The sequence below is a fragment of the Pteropus medius genome, unplaced genomic scaffold (assembly GCF_902729225.1).
Source record: "Pteropus medius unplaced genomic scaffold, Ma_sr-lr_union100, whole genome shotgun sequence".
In the NCBI taxonomy this organism is placed as follows: Eukaryota; Metazoa; Chordata; class Mammalia; order Chiroptera; family Pteropodidae; genus Pteropus; species Pteropus medius.
The window spans coordinates 4,197,798-4,219,882 of NW_024346667.1; the positions used below are offsets into that span (position 1 = coordinate 4,197,798).

Sequence of the window (22,085 nt, forward strand, 5' to 3'; positions counted from 1 at the left end):
TGGAGAAAGTAGAGGCAGAAAGCCAGAAGAGGCAAAGAAGGTGCGGGGACAGGCTGAGGGCGAGCCAAGCGCCAACGTAAAACCTGGGCTCGTGCCTAGTACTGAGGAGCCTTAAAGATCTCGCGAAGAGCCCCCGGGACCAGGCGCGAAGGCGCGCGCGGGGAGGCCGGCCAGGCTCTCCCGCCGTCTACACGGACGCCGAAGCGCGCGCACAGCTCGGCGACGCGATTCCAAGCCGCTGGCCAAGCACGACTCTGGGACAAAGGGGCCGAACGAGCGGCGGAGAAGGCCGCGCGTCGCGTCCGCGGGGCGGGCCACGAGCCACCGCGTCTCCGCCGCTTCGCCCCGCAGGGCTGGCGGCCGGGACAGAGGGCCCTCCGCGCCGCCCGCCCGCGGGCCGCGCCCGGAGTGGCGCGAGGAGGCCTCCGTGGGCCCGGGCACGTCCGCGCCGCGCTCCCGGCCTCGCGCGCCCGCAGGCCGAGCTGGCGGGGAGGGGCCTCGCTCGCCCTCCCGAGCCCGGCGCCTCCGCCCACCGCAGCCCGGCCGCAGGCCCGGGGCCGGGGGAGTGGACGCGGCCCTGGACGCCGGGCGGCGGTGGCGCGTGGCCTCCCGCTCTGGGGCGCGGCAGGGCCTGGCGGGGCGGGTGCGCGCAGGGAGGAGGCCGACGAGCCCCAACGCGGCCTTTCCAGTAATCCGCTGCGCTGCAAGGGGGAGTCCCGGGCACGGCTGCTCGGGGGACGGGCGAGTCGGAACCGCCTCATCTGCACTCGCGGTGGGGGAGAGGAAGGCGCAGAAACCAGCCTGAGCCAGACACCGCCCTCCCCAGATCGCCTCGGCCTCTCGAATCCTCCTCCCAGCAGCTCAGGGCTCGGCTGCGTGCCTCAAGGCCCAGCGTCGCCTTCAAAACTTTGAAGAGGGGTCTGGAGGAAATTAACCTGATACACAGCTTTGGGAAGGAAACAGAAGAGATGAGAGGTCGGTTTCAACCTCCGTCTGCCACCATATAATCAAAGTTAACATGTCCTTATTGTAGAAATTGTGGCAAATACAGAAAAGTGTAAATAATTCTACAAAAAGGCACCACAAGTCCAGTACCCACAAGCAAACATTTTATGTACTGGACTATTTCTGTTGCTATGTATGTTTTTTCTTTATATAAGTGATAGTTCTTTATACATTATTTAGTATCTTGTTTTTTGTACTTAATGTCTAAACATTTCCCATTTCTTTATACACATTATAAATACTTTTAATGGTTCTATACTAACATTGTATAGCTGGGCCGAAATGTAACCATTTAAATTTTTTAAAGGTCTAAAGGATACAAATATTGTTAAAGTTCTTGATTCTTCATATTAAATCGTTCTCTGGAAAGACTCTACTAATTTATATTTCTAGTCCCACTGGATGAATGGCCATCTAACTATACCTATGATCCAGCCTTGAATAAATAATCCCCTCTCTCCTTCTAGGCACCAAACCTCTCCTTTACCTTCCTCTTTCCATTAAAAATACAAAGAAAGATTCAGAGCCTTTTGGACTCAGACATTCAGACTACTGGGCACTTTGGTCAGTTATTTTTCCCCCCAGTTTCCCTATCATTTTCTATTCCCGTAAACTTTTTAAACAATACCACTAGTTAGTGTTTTTAAGATGGAAGAGGAATCAGCCAGAAGTCTGTCTTCTAGAACCCTGCCCTTCCCTGGTGCCGGGTGAGGCTCTCTGTGTTTTCTTAGGAGCCTCGGTCTGCAATAGATGCAGTGGCTTCTTGGGGTCAGCCCCATAAGACATCAAAGCTTAGGTGTTAAATAATTACTTCTATTAATAATCTCTTAGGGACAAAACTAAGTGCCCATCAACAGATGAATGGCTAAAGAAGATGCGAATATGTATATGTATATGTGTGTGTGTGTGTGTATATATATATGATGAAATATTATTCAACCATGAGAAAGAAGGAAACTCTGCCATTTGCAACAGCGTAGCTGGAACTTGAGGACATTATGATGAGATAAGTCAGACTTAGACATATACTACATGCTATCACAGATATGTGGAATTTTAAAAAGCTGAATTTGTAAAAACCGCGAGTAAAATGGCAATGGTGATAGAGAATAGGAGAGATGTTGTTTAAGGGTACAAACTTGCAAATAGTAGATAAATAAGTCCTGGAGATCTAACACTCAGTATAGTGGTTATAGACAATAGTGTATTATAGACATCAAACTTGCTAAGATACTAGATCTTAATTATCCGTACCTCAAAAAAGAAATCATTGTGACATGATTATGTTACAATGGCAATCATGTTATAAATGTAGCAAATCAACACTTTAAAATTACATTTGACATAAACTGTACGTCAAATGTATTTCAATTGAAGGTCCCTTATAGCTGGGACCTTAGAGAATAAAATTAATTAGAAAAGAAGCAATATTCTGCATTCAAATGACCTCACTCTCAGCCTCATCCCACAAAAATGTAAATTTAAATGGACAAGTGCTATAATAAAGGTAAATGCAAAATGCCAAGAGGGAGTGGGGAAAGCATCACTTGGAAAACAGAATGCCTCTCCACTCAGGACTCTGGCAAGTCACAGTCCTGGAAGAATTTAATCCCTAAATCTGAGTGGCTGCAGGGAATCAGAGTGACTTTCTAGGAGCTTGGGCACTGGTCTATAAGAATAAATAGTAACAGACACTCTACTGAGCACTAGCTTGCGTGGTCTGAGTGTTAGGTCATAACCACCCTTCGAGAAAGGTACTATTTTGGCCCTCATTTTACAGATGAGAAAACTGAAGCTCAGAGTGGTCTGATTCCTTGATACTCTGTAACAAGTAGCATGTGTTGCTTTCTTTCTCTTTTCCCCCTTTGTACCCATGGAGAGTGTGAATCTGAGTAAGATCTGCACTTTTTCTTAGGTTTTAAACCCTGTGGACTATGTCAGTCCAATCATAGCACAGCACTGAGGGGATCAAAACATACAGCAGCAGCAACTGCTTTTCATTTGTTTACTTTTATTTAGCTGCAATTTTGTTATGTGGTTTTACCATATTCTATCCACTAAGCTGGCCTGCTTCTCTTGCCCCCTAAATTTAGCTTGCTCCTGCTGCTGCACCTGGAGTGTCCTGTTTTGCCCTATCTTTGAATGAAATTAGAGTAGTCCCTCCTTATCTGCAGGGGATATGTTCCAAGACCCTCAGTGGATGCCTGAAGCCACAGATGGCAACAACCATTATATATACTGTTGTTTTCCTATACATACATACCTATCTACGATAAAGTTGAATTTATAAATTAGACGAGGTAAGAGAGTAACAATAATAACTAATAAAATAAAACAATTATAGCAATGTACTGCAATAAAAGTTATGCGAATGGCTTAGGGGCCATTATTAAGTAAAATAAGGATTATTTGAACACAAGCACTGCAATACCTGGACTGTGGGTCTGATAACTGAGACAGTTACTAAGTTACTGTTGGGCAGGTAGCATATACAGGGTGGATAATACAAAGGGATGATTTTTGTCTTGGATGGGATGGAGCAGGACAGTGTATTTTCATTACACTCCTCAGAATGGTGGGCAATTTAAAACTTATGAATTGTTTATTTCTGGAATTTTTCATTTAACATTTTCAGATCGTGGTTGATCGTGGGTAACTGAAACCACAGAAAAGGAAACCGTGGATAAGAGGGACTAGTATATATTCATGTATTTGCCTTGTGTCTCCCATCGGGGTCACTGGCCTTGTGATGTTTTTGAAGACCACTTTAACTCTTCTTCCCAGGTGAGCTTGTTGTTTAATTCTTCTTTTGGGTTTCCTTAAGATTATTATCTATCCTCTTAGTGTCACTAAGTCACAAAATGATTGAATTTTCAAGTTAAAGGGACCTTATCCATTTTCTAGTCATCCTTTTACAGAGGCGGTGCTCTGGTCACTCTGCCAGTTGAGTCACTAAGGCTAGGAGGCAGGTATCCAGTGCTCTTCCCTGAAGCCTCTGGCCACTAGCTGTTTCCTGACCTCCAGGCATTCCTGAACTAGCATCACTGATAAGAGCAGGTAATCTCCCTCAGACTGAGCAGCAGCCTCTGTCTCTTGGGTACTCATAATGGTTGCTTAGCCCATCCTGAATTCTTGAGCAAAGTGGATTTCGCCTATTTTAACTCTACGAAATATCTTGATAAACTGTCTTTTTTATGGGTCTTCATTGGCTAAACATCTGACTCTTGGGAGTGTGACAGGGAAAAGAATAGGTACAAGGGAGGACTTTGAAAAAATCTTACTATATCAGGCAAAAGAAATACGCCTCTCTCCTCCTGGCCCAAGTCTCAAAGCTGCCTTAGGGATGGCAAGAGCTTTCTTTTACTTTGTTTTTCAAATGATTTAAAATTGATTTTAAAACATTACCACAAACATGTAGCATATTCACACCTTTACGATTTATTGTCAGATTTTTTTCCTTAAGATATTGTCTGTTATATTTTTATGTAATTTATATGTTGTTTTGATTCTGCAATTTGCTTCCTCCCATTTTAAAAAGTAGAATACACACACACACACACACACACACACACACACACACACACAGATGCAGATATCAAAAGTGTACTGCTTGTTGAATTTTCCCAAACTGAACACACATAATTACTTGCATTCATATCCAGAAACATTTCCATCACCCCAGAAGTCCCTCACATATAGCTTTTTGTTGTTATTCTTTCTTTCCTCTTTTCAGAAATTTGCCTGATGTGAAATGTATTTTTATTTGATTTAAAGATGGCGTATTCCCCAGCTTACTAGCTTGTAGAATATCCATAATAGAAGAAATATTTATTGCCTTATGAAGCCAACTTAAAATCAGGTCCATTAAAAACTTTTGTTCCTTAGGGCAAAGCTTGAGGGTGGCTTTATAAATCTTTAAAGCTGGAAGAAACTTTGGAAAGAGGAGGTTATGGGAAAGATGTTGTACTTACTTCTCCCGTGGCAGATCCGGAACTGAAGCCCAGGCATCCAAATAACCCACCATTATTCCTTGCTTTGTTAAATATAATGTAAATAGCCACAGCTGAGATAGAAGAAGTACCAGAAAAATTTCCTGTGGCTAGCTAAGTAATAACACTGTGAATGAGGGTACAAGTGGCTCCCTATCTTCCATTCCACTAGGGAGTACTCTTCTGCCATCTGCTTGCTTCCTGAAACAGTCTCTAACACAACAGTCCCAACCTTTTTGGCACCATGGACCAGTGTTCCTATGAGATCTAATGCCTGATGATCTGAGGTGGAGCTGAGGCAGTGATGGTAGCACTGGGGAGTGGCTGCAATACAGATGAAGCTTCACTTGCTAGCCTGCTGCTCACCTCCTGCTATGTGGCCTGGTTCCTAATAGGCCATGAACTGGTACCGGTCCGTGGCCCAAGGGGTTAAAGACCTCTGCTCTAATAGGTTCCTCAATCCCACAGTTCCCACATTGGGTGCTGAGGCACACAAGGGTGCTGTAGAAATTCACAGAGGCACTTCAGGATATTTTAAATTTTTGAAGGAAACACAATGATACTCGATATCTGTCACATACTTAATGAGGTATTAGTTAAAGGAAACCCACAGTTTCAACATTAGATCGCAGTACATTCTTTTTGATGACGTCCTGTCTTTATGAAGTTGGGCTTTTGGTGGATGCTATGTTAAAAAGAAAATTGATGGAGAGTTGGAAACATGGAGCAAACAGCAAGCAGAGTTGCCTACGGGTCTTAATGAACAGAAGCCCAACAACTAAGCCCTGTGTCTTCATCGAGTCCTGTGCCACTTGCTGAACAGCGCCAAGATTCACGTTGGTGGCAGCTGATCTCAGGTGTGGCTTCTTGTGGCAACTATAAGCACAGCATCTGTGGATTGCTTACTAACTCTTAACAGGTGGCCCCAGAGGGGCACAGTCGGGGGCTGAACTTGGCCTGCAGCTGAACCCCTCTCAGGACTGTGCCGCTGGACACCGACTACACAAAGCCACGCTAATAAGACCAGGAGACTTAGGAGCTTTGATTAGTACATAGAAACAGACACATAAAGGGAGCCAAAATGGGGAGACAAAGAAGCAGAAACCATATGAAAGAAAAGAACATAAATCAAGGAAAAATGAATCAAGCAATCTCACAGGTGCAGTTCGAAACATTGGTTATAAAGATGTTCAATGAAATTAAGGGGAGTGTAGAGGAACTCAGTAAGAACTTTAACAAAGAGATAAAAATCATAAAAATGGAAATTATAAAAGAGAACGAGTCAGAAATGAAGAATACATCATCTGAGATGAAGAGTATATTAGAGGGAATCAACAGAATGGAGGAAGAAGAGGATCAAAACTCCAATAGAGAGGATGAGGAAACCGAGAACACCTAACCAGAATGTCAAGAAAGAAGTAATCAAGAATATAATAATAATTTAAGGATCCTCTGGGACAAAATTAAGGGTAACAACATCTTTGTCATAGGGGTACCTAAAGAAGGAGAATAAGAAGCTGAATATATATTTGAAGAAATAATGATGGAAAACTTCCCTGACCTGGTGAAGGAAATAGACATACAACCCTAGAAAGCTCAGAGAGTCCTCAAAATTAGTCATGGAGATATAAAGTGTAGCATAAGGAAAATAGTCAACAATGTTGTAAAAAATACAGCATGTAAGGGGGAAGAGGGATAACTGATTTAGTGGGGTGACCATTTCGTGAGTTATATAGATCTCTCATCACTATGCTATATGACGGAAACTAATTTATTATTGTATGCCAACTATAATTGAAAAAAAAAGCTCATTGAATTGTACAAGGTAAATATGAGCAACTAATTGTCTATTATACTTCACTAAGGCTGGGGGAAAAGTAAAAAAAATTCTAAATTACGTGATTTTAAATACGAGTGTGGCTTTATTTAATAGATAAAAAAGAAAAGATTATTTACTCAATGAGTCTCTAAGAAGCCCAAGGAACCATTATTTTATAAACATCTGTAATCAACCACATTATTCTGAAAATAAACGGCACTTATTACTGTACTAGTAAAATAATTTTATCTAGCGTAAAACTAACCTTAGTCTTTTCCTACTGTTGAGTCAAGATTATAGAAATTTACATATGTTTTAAAAAGGTACAGTATATTACCAAGCTGAAATATCACAGGCATATAAATAAACACAAATTTGACATTAATAATAAATTTGTCTAAATACTTTGCAGTCTTATTTCTGAATAAGATCTACAAAAGAGCCCTTGATGGGAATAGTATAAGAAAATTTGTGTGAAGTGATTTAAAAAGGATAAACATTAAAAATTTTTTTAAAAAGAAAAAGAAAATTGATGGGGAAAAAGATGTGAGGGTAGTTGTGTGCAGTCTGGTTTAACGGTTTGAGAAGTTGTGCAGTGCCCCACGAGTGCACAAATTTCGTTAGGAAAAAAATTCATTAGAAAGTAGTTACTTAAAAAGAAAACAAAAATATCGATTTTTAAAATTTATGTGTATTAGTTTTGCAAACAACTAATTTGTTAGGATATAAACACTAATTAAATTGTTTAGACCTAACTACTTGATAAATGGACCCATTAGGTATTTCTTTTGGCCTAGGGTCTCTGTGAACCTTTGTTTTAGGTTTAAGGCTAGGTAAGACCAGTCAAGTTAAATCAGCATCTCTAGTACTATGTATCAACTGGATGTTCAGCTGGTAGACTGGAGTCTAAGATGATTTTATTTACATGAAGAAACTAAGTCTTAGAAAGCAATTTGATAGAGGTTATCCACTCTGGGCAGATCCAGGTTTTTGGGAGGCCTGAAGCTTAGACAATTGTTAGAGCCCTCTTTAAGGGCAGTAATGCACAATTAGGGATTCAAAACTGGGTAGAGGGCTTGCCAGGGGCCTACGGAAGTGGAAGGTCCGGAAGCTCAAGGTTCATTAGCTTCAGGGCAAATCCACCTCTGTCCGCCAGCTAGTAAGTGGTGAAAATGGAATTCAAACCCAGCTTTGTCTGCCTCTAATGATACAAAATGGGAATTTCCTTTCCTAAAGACAAGAACAGAAAACCAGGTATGTGAAAGAAACGTGAGCCTAGCTGGGTCATCTCCACACTTGACCCTCCCTGGGAAGGAATCTGAGAGAACACAATGCCTGTATCTTCTCATTAGAGAGTTGTGACCGGACTGGAGAGCAGGGCTTTGGCGGCAAACCTGAGTTTGAAATCTGGTTCTACCATTTCCTAGTTCTGTGATGTGGAAAAGTTACTTACCGTCTCTGGGTGTTACTGGAGCAGTAATGCCCACTCCCCACAAGACAGTGAAGATTAAATGAGGTATCGCAGATGAAAGTGCCCAGTCTATAGCAGGCACACAGACTCTGTTAATCTTCCTCTCCTTCCTCTGCTCCCACACAGATACCATGGGTATTTGGAGATGAAATAAATATAGACAATCTGGTTGGTAGAATTTCCTTCGTGTGTGGGTAAGTTAAGTAAATGTACATATATGGCAAGTAACTGTCTACAAAAGATGCAAATCAGACCAGGTTGGCAGATATTTGCCTGGTGTTTTGTCTTGGTTCAGTGCCTAGCTCAGCGTCTATTTTCAGGCGTTCCCCATTATCCACAGACTAAGGGAGAAACTCTTCATCCTGCTGTTTGAAATTTCCCCAAATTTGGCCTCAGCTTAGCTTTCTAACATTTTTTCCTGCTATGATCCGACCCAAACCTCTCTTCTAACCTGACTGGTTTCCTCACTGACCCTTAAATATCCACCACAGCCTCAGCGGGAAGCCACTTCCCTTGTCAGGAATTCTCTCTCCTTTCCACAGTCCACAATCCTACCCATCCTTCAGGACCAGTTTAAGCTCATTCTTGGCAGTGAGCATTTTCTGAGCGAGCCCAGCCCCTGGGGATTCCGGTCCTCTCAACTCCTACCATTTGTCCCATTTATACCATGCATTCAGGTCATAACCACACACTGCTTTATTTTGTTCTATTACTTTTAGGGGGTTTGTTTTTCCTTCCAATTGCATTGTAAGTTCAGTGTGGTGTCATGGAAATAACATCAGACTGAAAGCAGAGACTTGGCTTCTGTTTCTAACTTGCTATATAACCCCGGGCAAATAGCTTCCTTTAACTCAGAAGTGAGGGGGTTGGATGTGGAAACTCTAAGATTCGTTTTCTTAAAATTAGGACCCTCTTCACAAGGCTCAGCTCAGCGATACGCATATATAATTTCATTTAAAAAAAAACCCATTCAAACATTTGTTTATCACTTATTCCCAAACCCGTGAGCTAGATGCTAAAGACTGAATAAAGGTAAACAAAACACAGGGCTTACTCTCAAGGAACTTATCAGGGAGGACGAGCTGCACATAATCATTTGTGGGATTTATTGAATGGAGTAGGTGCTAAAAGGTCAGGAACTGGCAGAGCATCTGTCTGACATTCTGTCTGGTAGTTGTCTTTGTCTCCCCACTCTACTGTTTGGCCCCATGGCTGACTTCATTCTCTGAATCCCATCTTTCCCCCTCTTCCAGCACCACACCACAAGTATCTTACAAAGGCAGAGCTCAGAAGCTCCCTGCCTCTGTCCTCACTGTGCCACACATCCTGTTCCCTTTGGCTTAAAAGTCAGCTGTGCTGCTCTCAACTTGGGGATGCCCCAGTCAACATGGCTACCCTGCTCTCTGCCCTTCCATTTACTATCTGTTGGAACCTGAAGTCAGTCCTCTAAAGATGAGCCTGGCTGGATAATTTGGCTGCAATATATAGCGGGAGGCATCAGGGAAGAGGGATAGAACATTAAGAAACCAGCGTAGTGGCTAGCCATGTGATTTGATGCCTTTATTATATGCCAAGTGCTGTCCTGAAAGCTACCATTATTAACTCATTTAATTCTCACAACATCTCTGAGATAGTTACTATCAGTATCCTCAATTTACAAATGAGGGACCTCAGGCAGGGAGAAGTCAAATGACTTGCTCAAGATAGCTAGCAGATGGAGGAGATAGGACTGGAATTTAGACAGTCTGGCTCCACAGACCGCTCTCTCAACTTCTATATGAAACTGCCTCTTGCTGCAGTATTCTGTAAAGGTTTTCTGACGGCTATGATCTATTTCCTGGAGCTACCTTGAGACAGACGGAAGGCAACGGTCAGATACATTTTCCCTTGGGGGATAGATCTGGAAAGTATTAGCTGGATAACCAAGGCTGGAGCTACCGGTTTCAGGGTAGTCAAATCTGACCCTGAATTGCAGGAAGGGGTCGGTAGAGCGAAGGCCCTGGCAACAGGAGGTCTGAGTCCCGCTCTTGGTTCTGATCTAGGAAATCATTTCACCTTTCTGAACTTCAAGTTTTTCCACCTTTAAAGCAAGGGAAAGGTTAAGAAAGTTGAGCTCGGTGAGTTCCCGGGGTCCCTCTAACATTCCGGTAACGGAGAAGTAATGGAGAGGTGTGGGAAGACCGCACAATATAGGTCTGTGTGTGCTGGAGGACGTCTCTGTGGGTGGAGGCAGGAAGGGGTGTGTTTATGCAGCAGGGGCTTGTGAATATGTAGGGTCCTGTGGAACCGTGCAAGAAACTTAAGAACGAGGCTCTGCCGAGTGTGGACTAGGGGTAGAGTTGGGGGCGAGGTCCGTGGCCAGGCTGCGTGAAGAGGAGCAGCAACTACAGGGGCAAAGTCCCCGGGAGGCCTAGCGCAGCGCTTGCCGGGCGAGGGGCCAGAGCGGGGCCCCAGCCGCGCCGGAGGAGGGGCGGGGCGGGGCGGGCTCCGGGGAGTGCGGGAGGCTCGGCCGGGCCCGCCTTCCCGGTCGCTGCCGCCGGCTCGGCCCGGGCAGGCTCCGCCCACAACACGAGTCACGTGGGCGCCACGCACCCTCCCTCGGCGCGAGCTGGGGGCGCGCGGGCGGACCGGGAGCGAGGTCCGGGGGGAGAAGGCTCCGGGGACGGGCTGGGGGACTGGGCACCGGGCCCGGGCACCGCTGTGGCAGACGGACGCCGCTAGCGGGCAAGAGAGGCGGGCGGCGCGGGGCGGGGCCTGTCGCGAGGGGCGGGGCCTGTTGCTGGGGCTGGCGCAGGAAACGGGGAGAAGGGGCCAGTCCTACTGGCTGCCTGTTTGGGCTGCTTGTTTACTCCTGGCGGGGGAGCTTTAACCCGAAGGGCGGGAGGGAGAGAGGGAAAACGCGGACTGGATGTCTGAGCCGCTGGAGCAGGAGTGGAGCGGAGGAGGAGGGGAGAAGGGGACTGCAGCGGAGGTGCCAAGGCCGCTGCGTTCTTGGAAGGATCCAGCAAAAGACGCCGTGGATAGTCGTTTTTGTGTTTGTGTTTGTGTGTGTGTGTGTGGTTTTTTTTTTTTGGAAGGGGAGTGTTGTGTTTTTTAAAAATCCTAGTCTGTTCCTCCTCCTCCTCCACACACACACACACACACACACACACACACACACACACACACCCTCACACACTATTTGGTGAAGGGTGTGCGCACGCAGTTCTTTCGGCCCTGAAATTCCTTAATCCTAGAGCGATCTCCCTAGAGGAGAGGGCTGTGCCTACGTGCTCACAGGGATTTTTGCCTCATGAGGTGGTTGTCTGTGTGCGTGTTGTCCCTCAGTAGGGCTCCGCCACTTTTCTTAATCCAGGAAATGATTCAATTGCAGTATCGTCGTTTATTTTGCGTGCCTGCGTGTGGCTACAGTTACACAGATAAGTTAATTTTTGTCTATATTCTAGGCATTCCAGCCGCTTGAGCGTCCTTGTCTAACTTGAAGATGAGAGAGCTTTTCCTAAAATGCAAAGTGTTCCGTGAATATATTCACTTAAACACAGAGGGCCGCTGGCAGTGTTGCAATACCTTCCTCAAATATTGTTTTTCATTATCTGAAAAACCACCTGGTACCTTACAGAGATACTGTAACATGTAATTTAATATTGTACCAGTAACTACCACGTAACCATTTTATACACGAGGAATTGAGGCTCAAAAAGACTCAGTGGCTTGTTAAGAAGTCAGCTAGTCCAAGAGCACAAGAACACAAATCCTTTGACTCCCAAAAGGTGTTTCTCCCCCACACACCCCACTGTGGAGTGACATATGTAATTTTCTCTGACCAGCATTGATTCCTTTGCAATATCAATCCTCTATTCTGTGTGGTTTTATTTAAGCTCAAAACCATAGAATCCCATCCTTCTGGCAACAGTGGTCCAAATGGGTGGGAATTTTAATTAAGCAGAATCAATTAGAGTTTTTCCCTAAAATTAACGTTTGAACATGAGAGAGAAATTTTGACTTCTGCTGGTGTTGCTAAATTGGAATGTCATAGTTGATACCTGCCAGCAACAGTCTTCCCAAGTATATGAGGGAAATTCTTGTTTTTGGAGTAGGAAAGAGTGAGACTAATAAGAAGGGACAGACAGAAATGAGAGCTTTAGAGCACAAACCCTGACAACTTCGTTTAAACCTGGAGTCTGGCTGCGTCAGTGGCCAGTACAAACTCCTGGATTTCCAGTTAAGTAAGCCAACAAATTCATTTTTTTGCTTAAGCTAGCATGAATTGAGTTCCTGTCACTTGTCTCCAAAGAGAGGCCTGACTAATAAGTTTGGCACAGTGTTATTTATTTATCTCTCAGAAAATTAGTTGGGTGCTGGCCACATCTATCACTTCTTAAGTGTTCTAGTTCCCATGAGTCATAACAAGTATAAGTCCTATGGGTATGGGAAGACAGAAGAAAAATATAATTCTTCAATATTATTATATGATAAACAGCACACAATTCAACAAATTCAAATTAGAAATTGGATAGATAAAATTTCACATTGGGGTACTGTGATAGTCTCAGTCATGAAGATAAGATTGAGGTTTTTGAGATGAGATTATTACAAGGTTTTTAGTTATAAAGAAAGAGGAATCGATAACAACTATTGTATCTCTTGGTTAAAACCGAAGGGTGGGAAGATAAGTGATTACTTTTACAGAAGTAATTAAAAGTACAGGACATTGAACTGCAAGGAGCAGGGGCATTTGGAGTCACAGAATCTTAGAGACAGAGGGAGTCCCTGACAGATAATTCTTCTTTCTCCTGAACAATTCTGGTGATGCACAGTTAGGTAGGTCACAAGCAAATGGTGGTCAGTGGTCCACTGAGAGCAAGGAGGGATGATCCTTCACATACTTTGTCAGCTATTTTAAGAGTATAGAAATAAAATTGAGGAGGTTCTGTGTGTGTTCCTTAGGAACTTACCAGAGAGACTGGAACGGGTCTGATTCTGTTGTCATGAGAAGAAAAAATAAAATTCAAATGTGTACAGTACCAATCCCTTGCTGCTCCCTGACTTCCAGGTGGAGGATTCTTGGCTGGCTCAGTCAGCTGCTAGGTCTTTGACAAAGTTAAGAGACAGATTTCAGGGGCAGGCCATATTTTTCCACTTGAGGGAGGAGGAGAGAGGAGAAGAGGGAGTGAGGAAGCAAGAAGAACAAGGTCAAGGACAGTAGAAGAGAGAAGGCGAAGGGGAGAGAAACAGCTGTTGGTGGGGGTTAGGATTTGGGAGACAGAAATTTGAAAAGAGGATTTTTAGAAGCTTTATTGTGTGTGGTCAGATGAAATTTCTCCTTGGCTTCCTCCTAAAGAAAATGTCAGGGAAGACTTAACATTATTTTTAAGGCTTTTTTTGAATCGAATTTGTTTTTCTCCTGCCTGTCGACCGGATTTCACAGGTCTGCCATTAGCATTTTGTAACCTCTCCAGCTAATTGAGTGTGCTATAGTATCTCACTTTCTGTACCTTTTTCCAAAACATAGAAAAAAATCAGAGTGACAACAATAATTTCCATTTATCAAGTGGTGGGTGAGCATGTTGACAGTGGAGCAAGTGTATGCTAAAGTACGTGATAGTAATGATTTTCTAGCCATTGTTGGCTCTTAGTATTCATGTCAAAGAAGCCTGGCAGGTTACTGGCTAGTGAATTTCAAAGATTCTCTTTGGGGTGATTAGTTTGGATTAGGATGTAAGCCATGAGGGAAGAAGAGAAATATCAGAGGAATAGCAAGCTATTCCTCTGGGAGTGTGTAGAAATCTAGTTCCTATTTATGGCAGATCTCACTCCTATGTTTGGTTGCTAAATTGATGGAAAACTCAGTTGTATGTATAGCTATTTCTCTTGTCCTCAGCAATCATTTAAAGCTTCTCAGGGTGATCTGAGAAGCAATCAATTATACTGTCAGATGGAGAAAGTTGGGTTTGGTGATTCAACAGCTTATAGCTGAGAAGGTTGTGAGATTGGCTATGTCTAAAACAGATAGTGGAAAATCAGAGTGCTCCCAGGCGGGTAATACAAAAGGGTAATTGAACAGGATTTGATCAATTCATGTTTCTACTCCAAAGTATTATAAGGATTATTAAAGCTGGATGAATTGTAAGTTAAGAGAATAGTGTGGTGACTGGATATATTATCAAGGTAAGATTATGTGTTTCATGGGCAAGTGTTTGACTCTCCAGGAAACCAGATCAGTAAGATCAGTAAGGCCATTCTTCTCATTTAAATTAATTTAGACAGGTCTATGAAGAGGAGAAACTTTTTGTTAGTAAATGATTTAAACTTGGAAAAATTAGAGTTGAAGGAAACTCTAAGTTTCAGACATTGCTATCTATACTGAAATGTAAGAGGAATTTAATAGTGTATGTAAATCCCTTTTTACATCTAGTGTCTTATAAGCTGGTATTGTGGAGTTGATTACTAATTGGGTAGTGATGGAGGCCAACCAACAATGGATGTGAGCTACTGTGCTGACAGGGTATACAATAAGATGTTTGGCATAAACATGGAACGATATCTTCTATTCAATTCAGAAGAGCCAGAAATTGTCATAAAATGATTGGCAGCATTTAAAATGCTTTAGAAACAGGCTTTTATATTTAGGGTTTATCTGACTGGTTTATGGACTTAAATGAATCTTTTCATTTTGTTTGTCAAGAAGTCATTCAGTTGATCAGCCTCAAATCCTGGACAATGGTTAGTTGGCACATCACTGGTGTGGCCCTGTGGAAGTTGTTAGTATTTCCCAGTGCTTTATGGTGCTGCCATTCCATGTATGTATGGTAGGAGCAGATCACCCTGTGCCCTTCTTTTCACTTGTCAAGAACTACAGTAGTCCCACATTAATGGTTCTCTCTGCTAGGGAGTGCCCAGCCAGGAATTAAACAGGGTCTGGGCCATTCTTGATGATCTGGATGGTCGAGATTGTAGCAGGCACACCTGCCTGGGGCAGGAGTTTGGTCCTGCAGAAGAATAAGGAAGTATGACAGAATGCATATGTGGGGTTAGTGAACAAAGTGGAATATATTTGAGGGGATGAAGTTTAACAGCTGGCCTGAATGAAACACTGGTAAGTTCTCTAGAGAAAAGGCAACCAGCCCCTTTTCTGGGGGCCTAGGGGATACCACTGCTGTGGAAGGGAACATAAGAATAGAAGCCTGAAGAGCAAAGTCACATGGTAAAACACAGGGCAGAAAAGTAATAATTATGTGTTAATTGGAACCAAAAAAACTAAAATAGGGGGTGGCGTGAATGAGCACTTTTCTGTCAATGCTTCTTACTGGTTGTTTTGCCTTTGCTTAATCCCTTCTCTAGCTCTCTCTTTGTCTCTTTCTCTCTCTCTCCCTCCACCTCCCCGCATCTGTTTTTCTAGTAACATTCATTATCTAGGAAGTGACATGATTTGAGGCTCTCCCCCCACCCCCGAGGTATAACCCAGTCTTCTCTCTACTTTCTTAGTCTAAGGTTTCCTGTCCTATTCCACTTTATTTAACATTATCTCTTACATAGCTCTGTGTTATCTCCCTTATGGGTGGGAAAAGCTGCTGCTTCAACCCATTTTAAGGACTTTCTACAAGAATATTTTTACAGAGGCTATAAGGTAGAATATGGACATGGGCTGCCAGAGACACTGGGGGCTGCTCCCATAATATTCGTTGAGTTGAGCTGAATTGGTATTTCATCACGTGGTATTTTTTGTACCTGATGTGCTTCAGAATGAGAGTCATGTGTAGATAGTCTTAAGCCTGTGCAGAAACTTTCCTTGGCCTTCCACACTCCTCTGGTCTCAGTTCCTGGCACCTCCCCTGGGGCACAATGTAGGGTGAAGCAGGAGTTGGTCCATGGTCAAAATGGTATTGTTCTGGATTTTATCTTCCTGCCTCGAACAGTGAGATAAACATACTTTGAATCCCCATTTTTTCATATGCTCACTAGAAAGCAGACAGGGTTGTTCCAGAGTGGATTTCCTGTGTCATAGAAATCACAGATGCATAAAAGGAAAAACCAGATGTGCACAGAGAGCCTGCCTGGGCTTACACATTCTTTCATACCCAGAGTCATAGGGTTTTATGGTCCGTGTTTCCAAAGCCAGCTCATTTTTTCCTCTTTTGAATATGTGCTTTTGCTCATATTCAGCGTTCCAGAGCTAGGAGGAAGTAGGCACGGATCTGGGTGTTTATGCACCGGGGTGTATCTCTGGATATCTTCACACGTGTGAGAGCTTGTTTGCTTGAAAGTGTGGCTGTGCAGATTTAAGCAAGCTACTCCAGGGATACCCTTAAGCTTTGAACAAAGTACTTGCAACCACTCCATCCTTTCTCATCCATGAAATGCAAAGCCCACCTTCTTCAGGAAAGCCTTACAGATTGAGTAGATCAGAGAGCCGATGCCATTTGCCCCAGGCATGTCTGCAAACTACTTTCTCTTAGAATTCCTGAATCTCATGTCTTTTAAAGTGAAAATGCTTAAAATTGGTGCTGGGCCTGTTTTTGTCCACTAGGATACATTGTGATTTTTCTCATTAAAAAGAAAAAATATGTTATAAATGCAAAATTACCAGTATTATCCTTTTCATTTGAAACTCATAGCCCATTTTGAGGTTGTGGTATGAAGCTGTGTTTAGAATTGTGTATCATAAAGGTTACACAAGTCCCTAGTTTAAGTGGATGAGAAGCAAGGCAACAAACAATTGAGTAGCTGGTATCTGGATGTCCTATTGTAGGAGAGCTAAATTCTGGAGGGACTAGTTGCAGCTAAAGCAGTAGATGGACACCTGTTTCAGGGGTAACTTTTTGGTAGTCTAACCAGACCCTTGATTCATGATCATTTCTTGAATGCCTACTCTGTGCTATACACAGTTCTAAAAGCTATGGATATAGCAATAAACAAAAATATAGTCTCTACTATCCTTGAACTTATAGTTGAGCGGATGGAGACAGGCTGTCAGGTGGTGATTAAGTGCTGCTAAGAGGAAAAATAAAGCAGGGTCAAGGATGGTTGGGTGGTGCTATTTTAGAAAAGTTAGCAAGGGAATGTCTCATAGGATGTATTTGAGCAGGGACCTGAATCAAGTAATGGAGCTAGTCATGGGCTATATGGAGAAAGATCGTTTCAGCCCAGAGGAACAGCCTCGGAAAGATTGAGTTGGAAGTGGGTCTAAGGGATAGCCAGGGGGCCGTTGTGGCTGGTGTTGGGTGAGCCAGGAAAGAGTAGTGGGTGGTGAGGCCGAAGGGTGACTGGGGGCAAGACTATGTAGGGTCTTGTAGTGAGGGAGGTGAGAAGTGATAGAAAAATTTGAGCCGAATAGTGATATAATATGATTTAGATTTGAAAAGGATCGCTCTGGCTGCCATGGTATTGGGAAGCCCCAGAAAAAGCAGGGAGAACAGTTAGGAGCTTATTGTGGAAGTCCAGGTCAGAGACATGGTGGTCTGGCAAGGGAAGTAGTGCTGGAAATGGAGGGACACAATTGGATTCTGGGTATATTTCATAGATAGAACCAACAGGATTTTCTCATGGATTGGGCATAAGGTGTAAGAAAAAGAATTAAGGATGACTCTGAGCTTTGTTTTTCTGTATGCTTGTTTTTTGAGCAACTAGAAAAATGAAATTGCAATTTATTGAGATGGGAGAAGCATATTTTGGAGGGAAATCAAAAGTCTGGTTTTGGACATGTACAACTGAGATCTGATTTTGAACATGATTTTGGACCTGGTACATTTGAGGTCTGATTAGACATCCAAATAGAGATGTCAAGTAGAAAATTGGTGACAAAAATCTGGAGTCCAGGAAGCCAGGTATAAAATTAGGCTCTGGTGGAACCTGACGACTCAGTTCATTCCTTAGGTCTCATCCTGTTCTAAATACATGGTGAGAAAGTCTTCACCAGTCTACGCCCATGCCACCCTGAATAAACCTGATCTCGTCTGACCTTGTAAGCTAAGCAGGGTCGGGCCTGGTTAGTACTTGGATGGGAGTACTAGGAAGACCAGGTGCTGTAGGCATTAAAGAAAGAAAGAAAAGAAGGAAAGAAAGTCTTCATCAGCCCTGGGATCCACTGAGCATCTGAGGCATGCTATGAACCAGAGATTGCCTGGACTTTGGTGGAATAGCTCTAGGCAGTCCCCTGAGTCCAACTAACAATTTACTATTAACCAATGTTTATCGAGTACCAACTGCATGTCAGGCATTGTGCCAAATGCTGAGTACTCAATGAAGAACAAGACATGCTCCTGTCTTCATAGAATGTTTAGTCTTGTAAGGGAGTAGGATAAGAGAATGGCTATTTCAATACGATGCGACGGGGGTAAGTGTAAAGTGATATATTCAACATAAAGAAGAGGCACCTAATCCAGTCCTAGAAGTCAGAGAAAGTAACAACTAAGCTGACTCCTGAAGGATGAGTAGTGATGGCCAGGTAAAGAGGTAAGAGATTGGCATAAAGAGTGTTCTAGGCAGAGAAGAAAAGCATGCATCAAGCAAAGAAAAAGTCTGTGCAGGCAAAGAACAAAAATTCAGTTTAGCATGTCTAGAGTATATAGTGAAATGGGCAGACAGGGAAGGATAAGTAGTGGATGGAGAGATAATTAGAACCTGCTCCATGAAGGTTCTTAATGAGCAATGCTGGGATTTTGTTATAAAAGCTACAGGAAGCCTTTGAGGAGTTATAATAGGGGAAAGGGTTAGTGTAAAGAGTGGATTGGAGGGAGGCAAGGCTGGGAGCAGTTATGTCAGGGGATTGGAGATAGTGGCAATCCCATACTCATACTATACCTGTAAATATGTCCATATAATATGAGGCAGGGCCTGGGTCTGTTTGATTAACCTCAAGCTAATGAGAAATGCTCTCCAAGAAGCTAATTGGATGCAAAAGAGGTACACGGTGCCTACATTTTAATAGGGAGCTGGCGTGTGGGTGGAAGCAAGGTGAAATGCAGTTCTAGGATGGGACAGCTTCCAGGAGGGCAAGCTCTAATCATGGGGGGGCGGGGGCAGTTGGAGAGCCAAGATCGGAACCCTACAAGTTATAGTCTTTCAAGTACATTTTGCTTTGTGTAATGTGTGTCCTGAGCAGTGTGTGTTTAGGACAGAGCTTGGATTCTGTGTGCTGGGCGTGTGTTTGGGAATGGATGTTTGTGGTGGGAAGTTCTCTCCGAGTCTGTGTTAATGTGCAAAACTCTGGAATGCATACTGTGCAAGTACATACCTGCAGTAAAAAAGGGATATGCATGCAATATATGCTGTGAGATAGCACATGCCTTTTAACAGCTTGTGTTCGCAAGACGCAGTCTCAAACTGAACAAGCTATGGGTTCTGTTCAAATCTAGAGACTACTTTGGTTCACTTTGCATACAGTGGGCACTCACATATTTGTCAAATGAATGATTATTTCAATTTTAATAAAATTCAAACGTTTTTGAAAATATGTAGTTTTGGTTACAAATTTGAACTAGACATTTTAAGAAAAATAAACTCACAGCCAGGCACCAACATCCATTTATAAAATCTAGCAGTTTAAATACTGTAATGGAGTTTATAGACTAGCTCGAGTCCTAGCTCATGTAAAAAATGCTCACTCTTTCATTTTATTCAATAAACATTTGCTGAATACCTTGGCCACATAGGCAGCACTGGGCTGTTGCTGGCAGAACTCATTGACCTCTCCTCTGAGTCACTCTAGTCTAGGTGCTGCAATTAAAGCTTAATTATATGCTGTCTTATATTGTTTCTTAATTGTTGCATGTTCATTAATCCACACTGTATGTTCCTTGGGGGCAGAGCCTATATTATCAACTTTAGGATAGGGATGAACTTGGCAGAGAACATACAGAAGTGAGGAAACATCCACTTTTTGAGGATAAAAAGGAAACAAGAACATAAAGCTATTTATGAACTGTAGTAATACATTATATATACCTCAAGAAAAAGAGAGCATATATTGTTGTTAACTAAAATATTTAATGATAAAATATAAAATTTGAGTCTACATTTTCAGGTTAAGGGAAGGCTTTGAGTATGAACATAATTGCTGTAATCTCCACAATGCCTTCATTCTGTTGTTCTCTTTAATGCAAAACATGTCTATTTCCTTGAGGATGAGAGTTAAAAGGCAGAACCAGTCTTTGGTGAATTATTTGACAGCAGAATTAGCCTATAGCTGGATTTCTCAACAATGGCACTATTGACATTTTAGACCAAGGTAATTCTTTGTTGTTGCTGGCGGTTGGGGGGCTGTCCTGTGCATGGCAGGATGTTAAGCAGCATTGTCAGCCTATATTTATTAGATGCTAGTAGCACAGGCCCCTCCCCCTTGTGATAATCAAAAATGTCTCCAGACATTGCTCTCAGTTGAGAACCAATGTCCTATAGAAATTTTGGTTCTATTTAGATATTTTTCTATTTTAACAAATGGTGAGAGATGGGGGAAGGGAAATCATATTTATTGCTTATTTGTTCTGAGCTAGGAACTATACCTATACATTTTTAAATTTTATTTTACAGATAAAGAAGCTGAGGCTCAGAGAGATTAAAGAACCTGCTGAAGATCATAAAGCTTGTTCAGCAGTTAAATCAGGATTGCACACCAGGCTTGTCTGACCACAGAGCCTTTAGCCCTTTATAGTACACTCCCCACTGCTTCTCTGCAAGAAAAACAGCATACCTTACATTGAAGGTGAACTGCAAATTCAACAAGTATGCTCCCAAATATTTAAAAACTGTTTTGAGGAGGGGAATCCTTCTTCTAGTCGTTACATGTATTTGAGTACGATTACATACGTCCACACATATAGACGCTGGGGGCCCTCATTACCGTCGTGCCTCTGGTCTTATCTATGAAAAACATAAGAGCAACACAATGGAACAGCTTCGATTCTCCTTGTTACAAATTATACAAAAGCCAGAGCCTAACGGTGCCAAAAGCAACTGGTATTGTTTACATAAAGGCTGAAAGCTAATAGTTAACTTTCTCCCATTCCAGAAAAAGTAAATAACGCCTCATTTTACAACTACAAAGGAGTAAAGTGTCATAAAATAGAGAAGAAAACATTAAATCAAAAAGGAAATAGAAAATTCGGTTCCAATGCTCCCTCTGTCTCCGGCTTTCGCTCGCGCTCCGGGTGGGTCCGGGCTGAGCGGCCTGGGTCCCCATTGCCCCTGCCAGGCTCTCCTCGGTGGCGCCCAAGGCTTTCTGGTTTCCTTTCCCGCCCTGTGGCGAGCTCGGCCTCTCTCGGAGAAGCCTGTCCCAGAGCCAGGCCTGGGAAAACAACAGCAAGAAACTTTGGCCCGGTTGGCGTTTCAGTGAAAAAAGGCAAACGAGTACTCAAGTTTGGTTCGGGGCTGGCAGCCGCCGGTTCCGATTTTGGGGTGGGGTGGGGGTGGGTCATAACTCGGTCAGGTTCAAGTGCGCATGTGCGCGAGGAATCTCTCGGACACTTATTGAGCGCCCACTGTCTACGAGCGGCGGGGGGTGTGTATCCGGGCGCGCGGTGGGTGTGTGGGGCGGGTGCAGGCGCGCGTCGCCGGTGAGAGGCGCGCAAGCCGCGTGCGCGCGCTGCGCCTGGGGCTGGGGGCGGGGAGAGGGGGTGGGGGCGGGAGCCGTGGGGGTGTGTCCCTGAGTCTCGCTCGTTCACTCGCTGGCTGCCGTGCTCCTCCGCTCCCTTCCCGGGAGGGAATCCGGGCCGGGTTGTGGCCGCGGCCGCGTACGTGAGCGCAGTGTCCCAGAGAGGGAGGGCAGGCCGGCCAGGTGGGCGCGAACCGAGCCTCGGCGGGCGGG

General features: G+C 43.6%; 1 protein-coding gene and 1 pseudogene across 2 annotated transcripts in view; both read left to right on the forward strand.

Annotated features, from left to right (window-relative positions):
• Positions 1-634: 634 nt before the first annotated feature.
• Positions 635-22,085, forward strand: part of ZNF395 (zinc finger protein 395) — a 59,186-nt gene continuing 37,735 nt past the window's right edge. The window contains exons 1-3 of one of the 2 annotated variants that reach the window (XM_039875885.1): positions 635-975; positions 3,641-3,789; positions 8,411-8,478. In XM_039875885.1, the coding sequence (XP_039731819.1) occupies positions 3,712-3,789; positions 8,411-8,478 (146 nt within the window). In that variant the 5' untranslated portion in view covers positions 635-975; positions 3,641-3,711. The remainder of the gene's footprint in view (positions 976-3,640; positions 3,790-8,410; positions 8,479-22,085) is intronic. The other variant, XM_039875887.1, reaches the window with a different exon arrangement.
• On the forward strand, positions 18,200-18,315 carry LOC120613660 (uncharacterized; annotated as a pseudogene).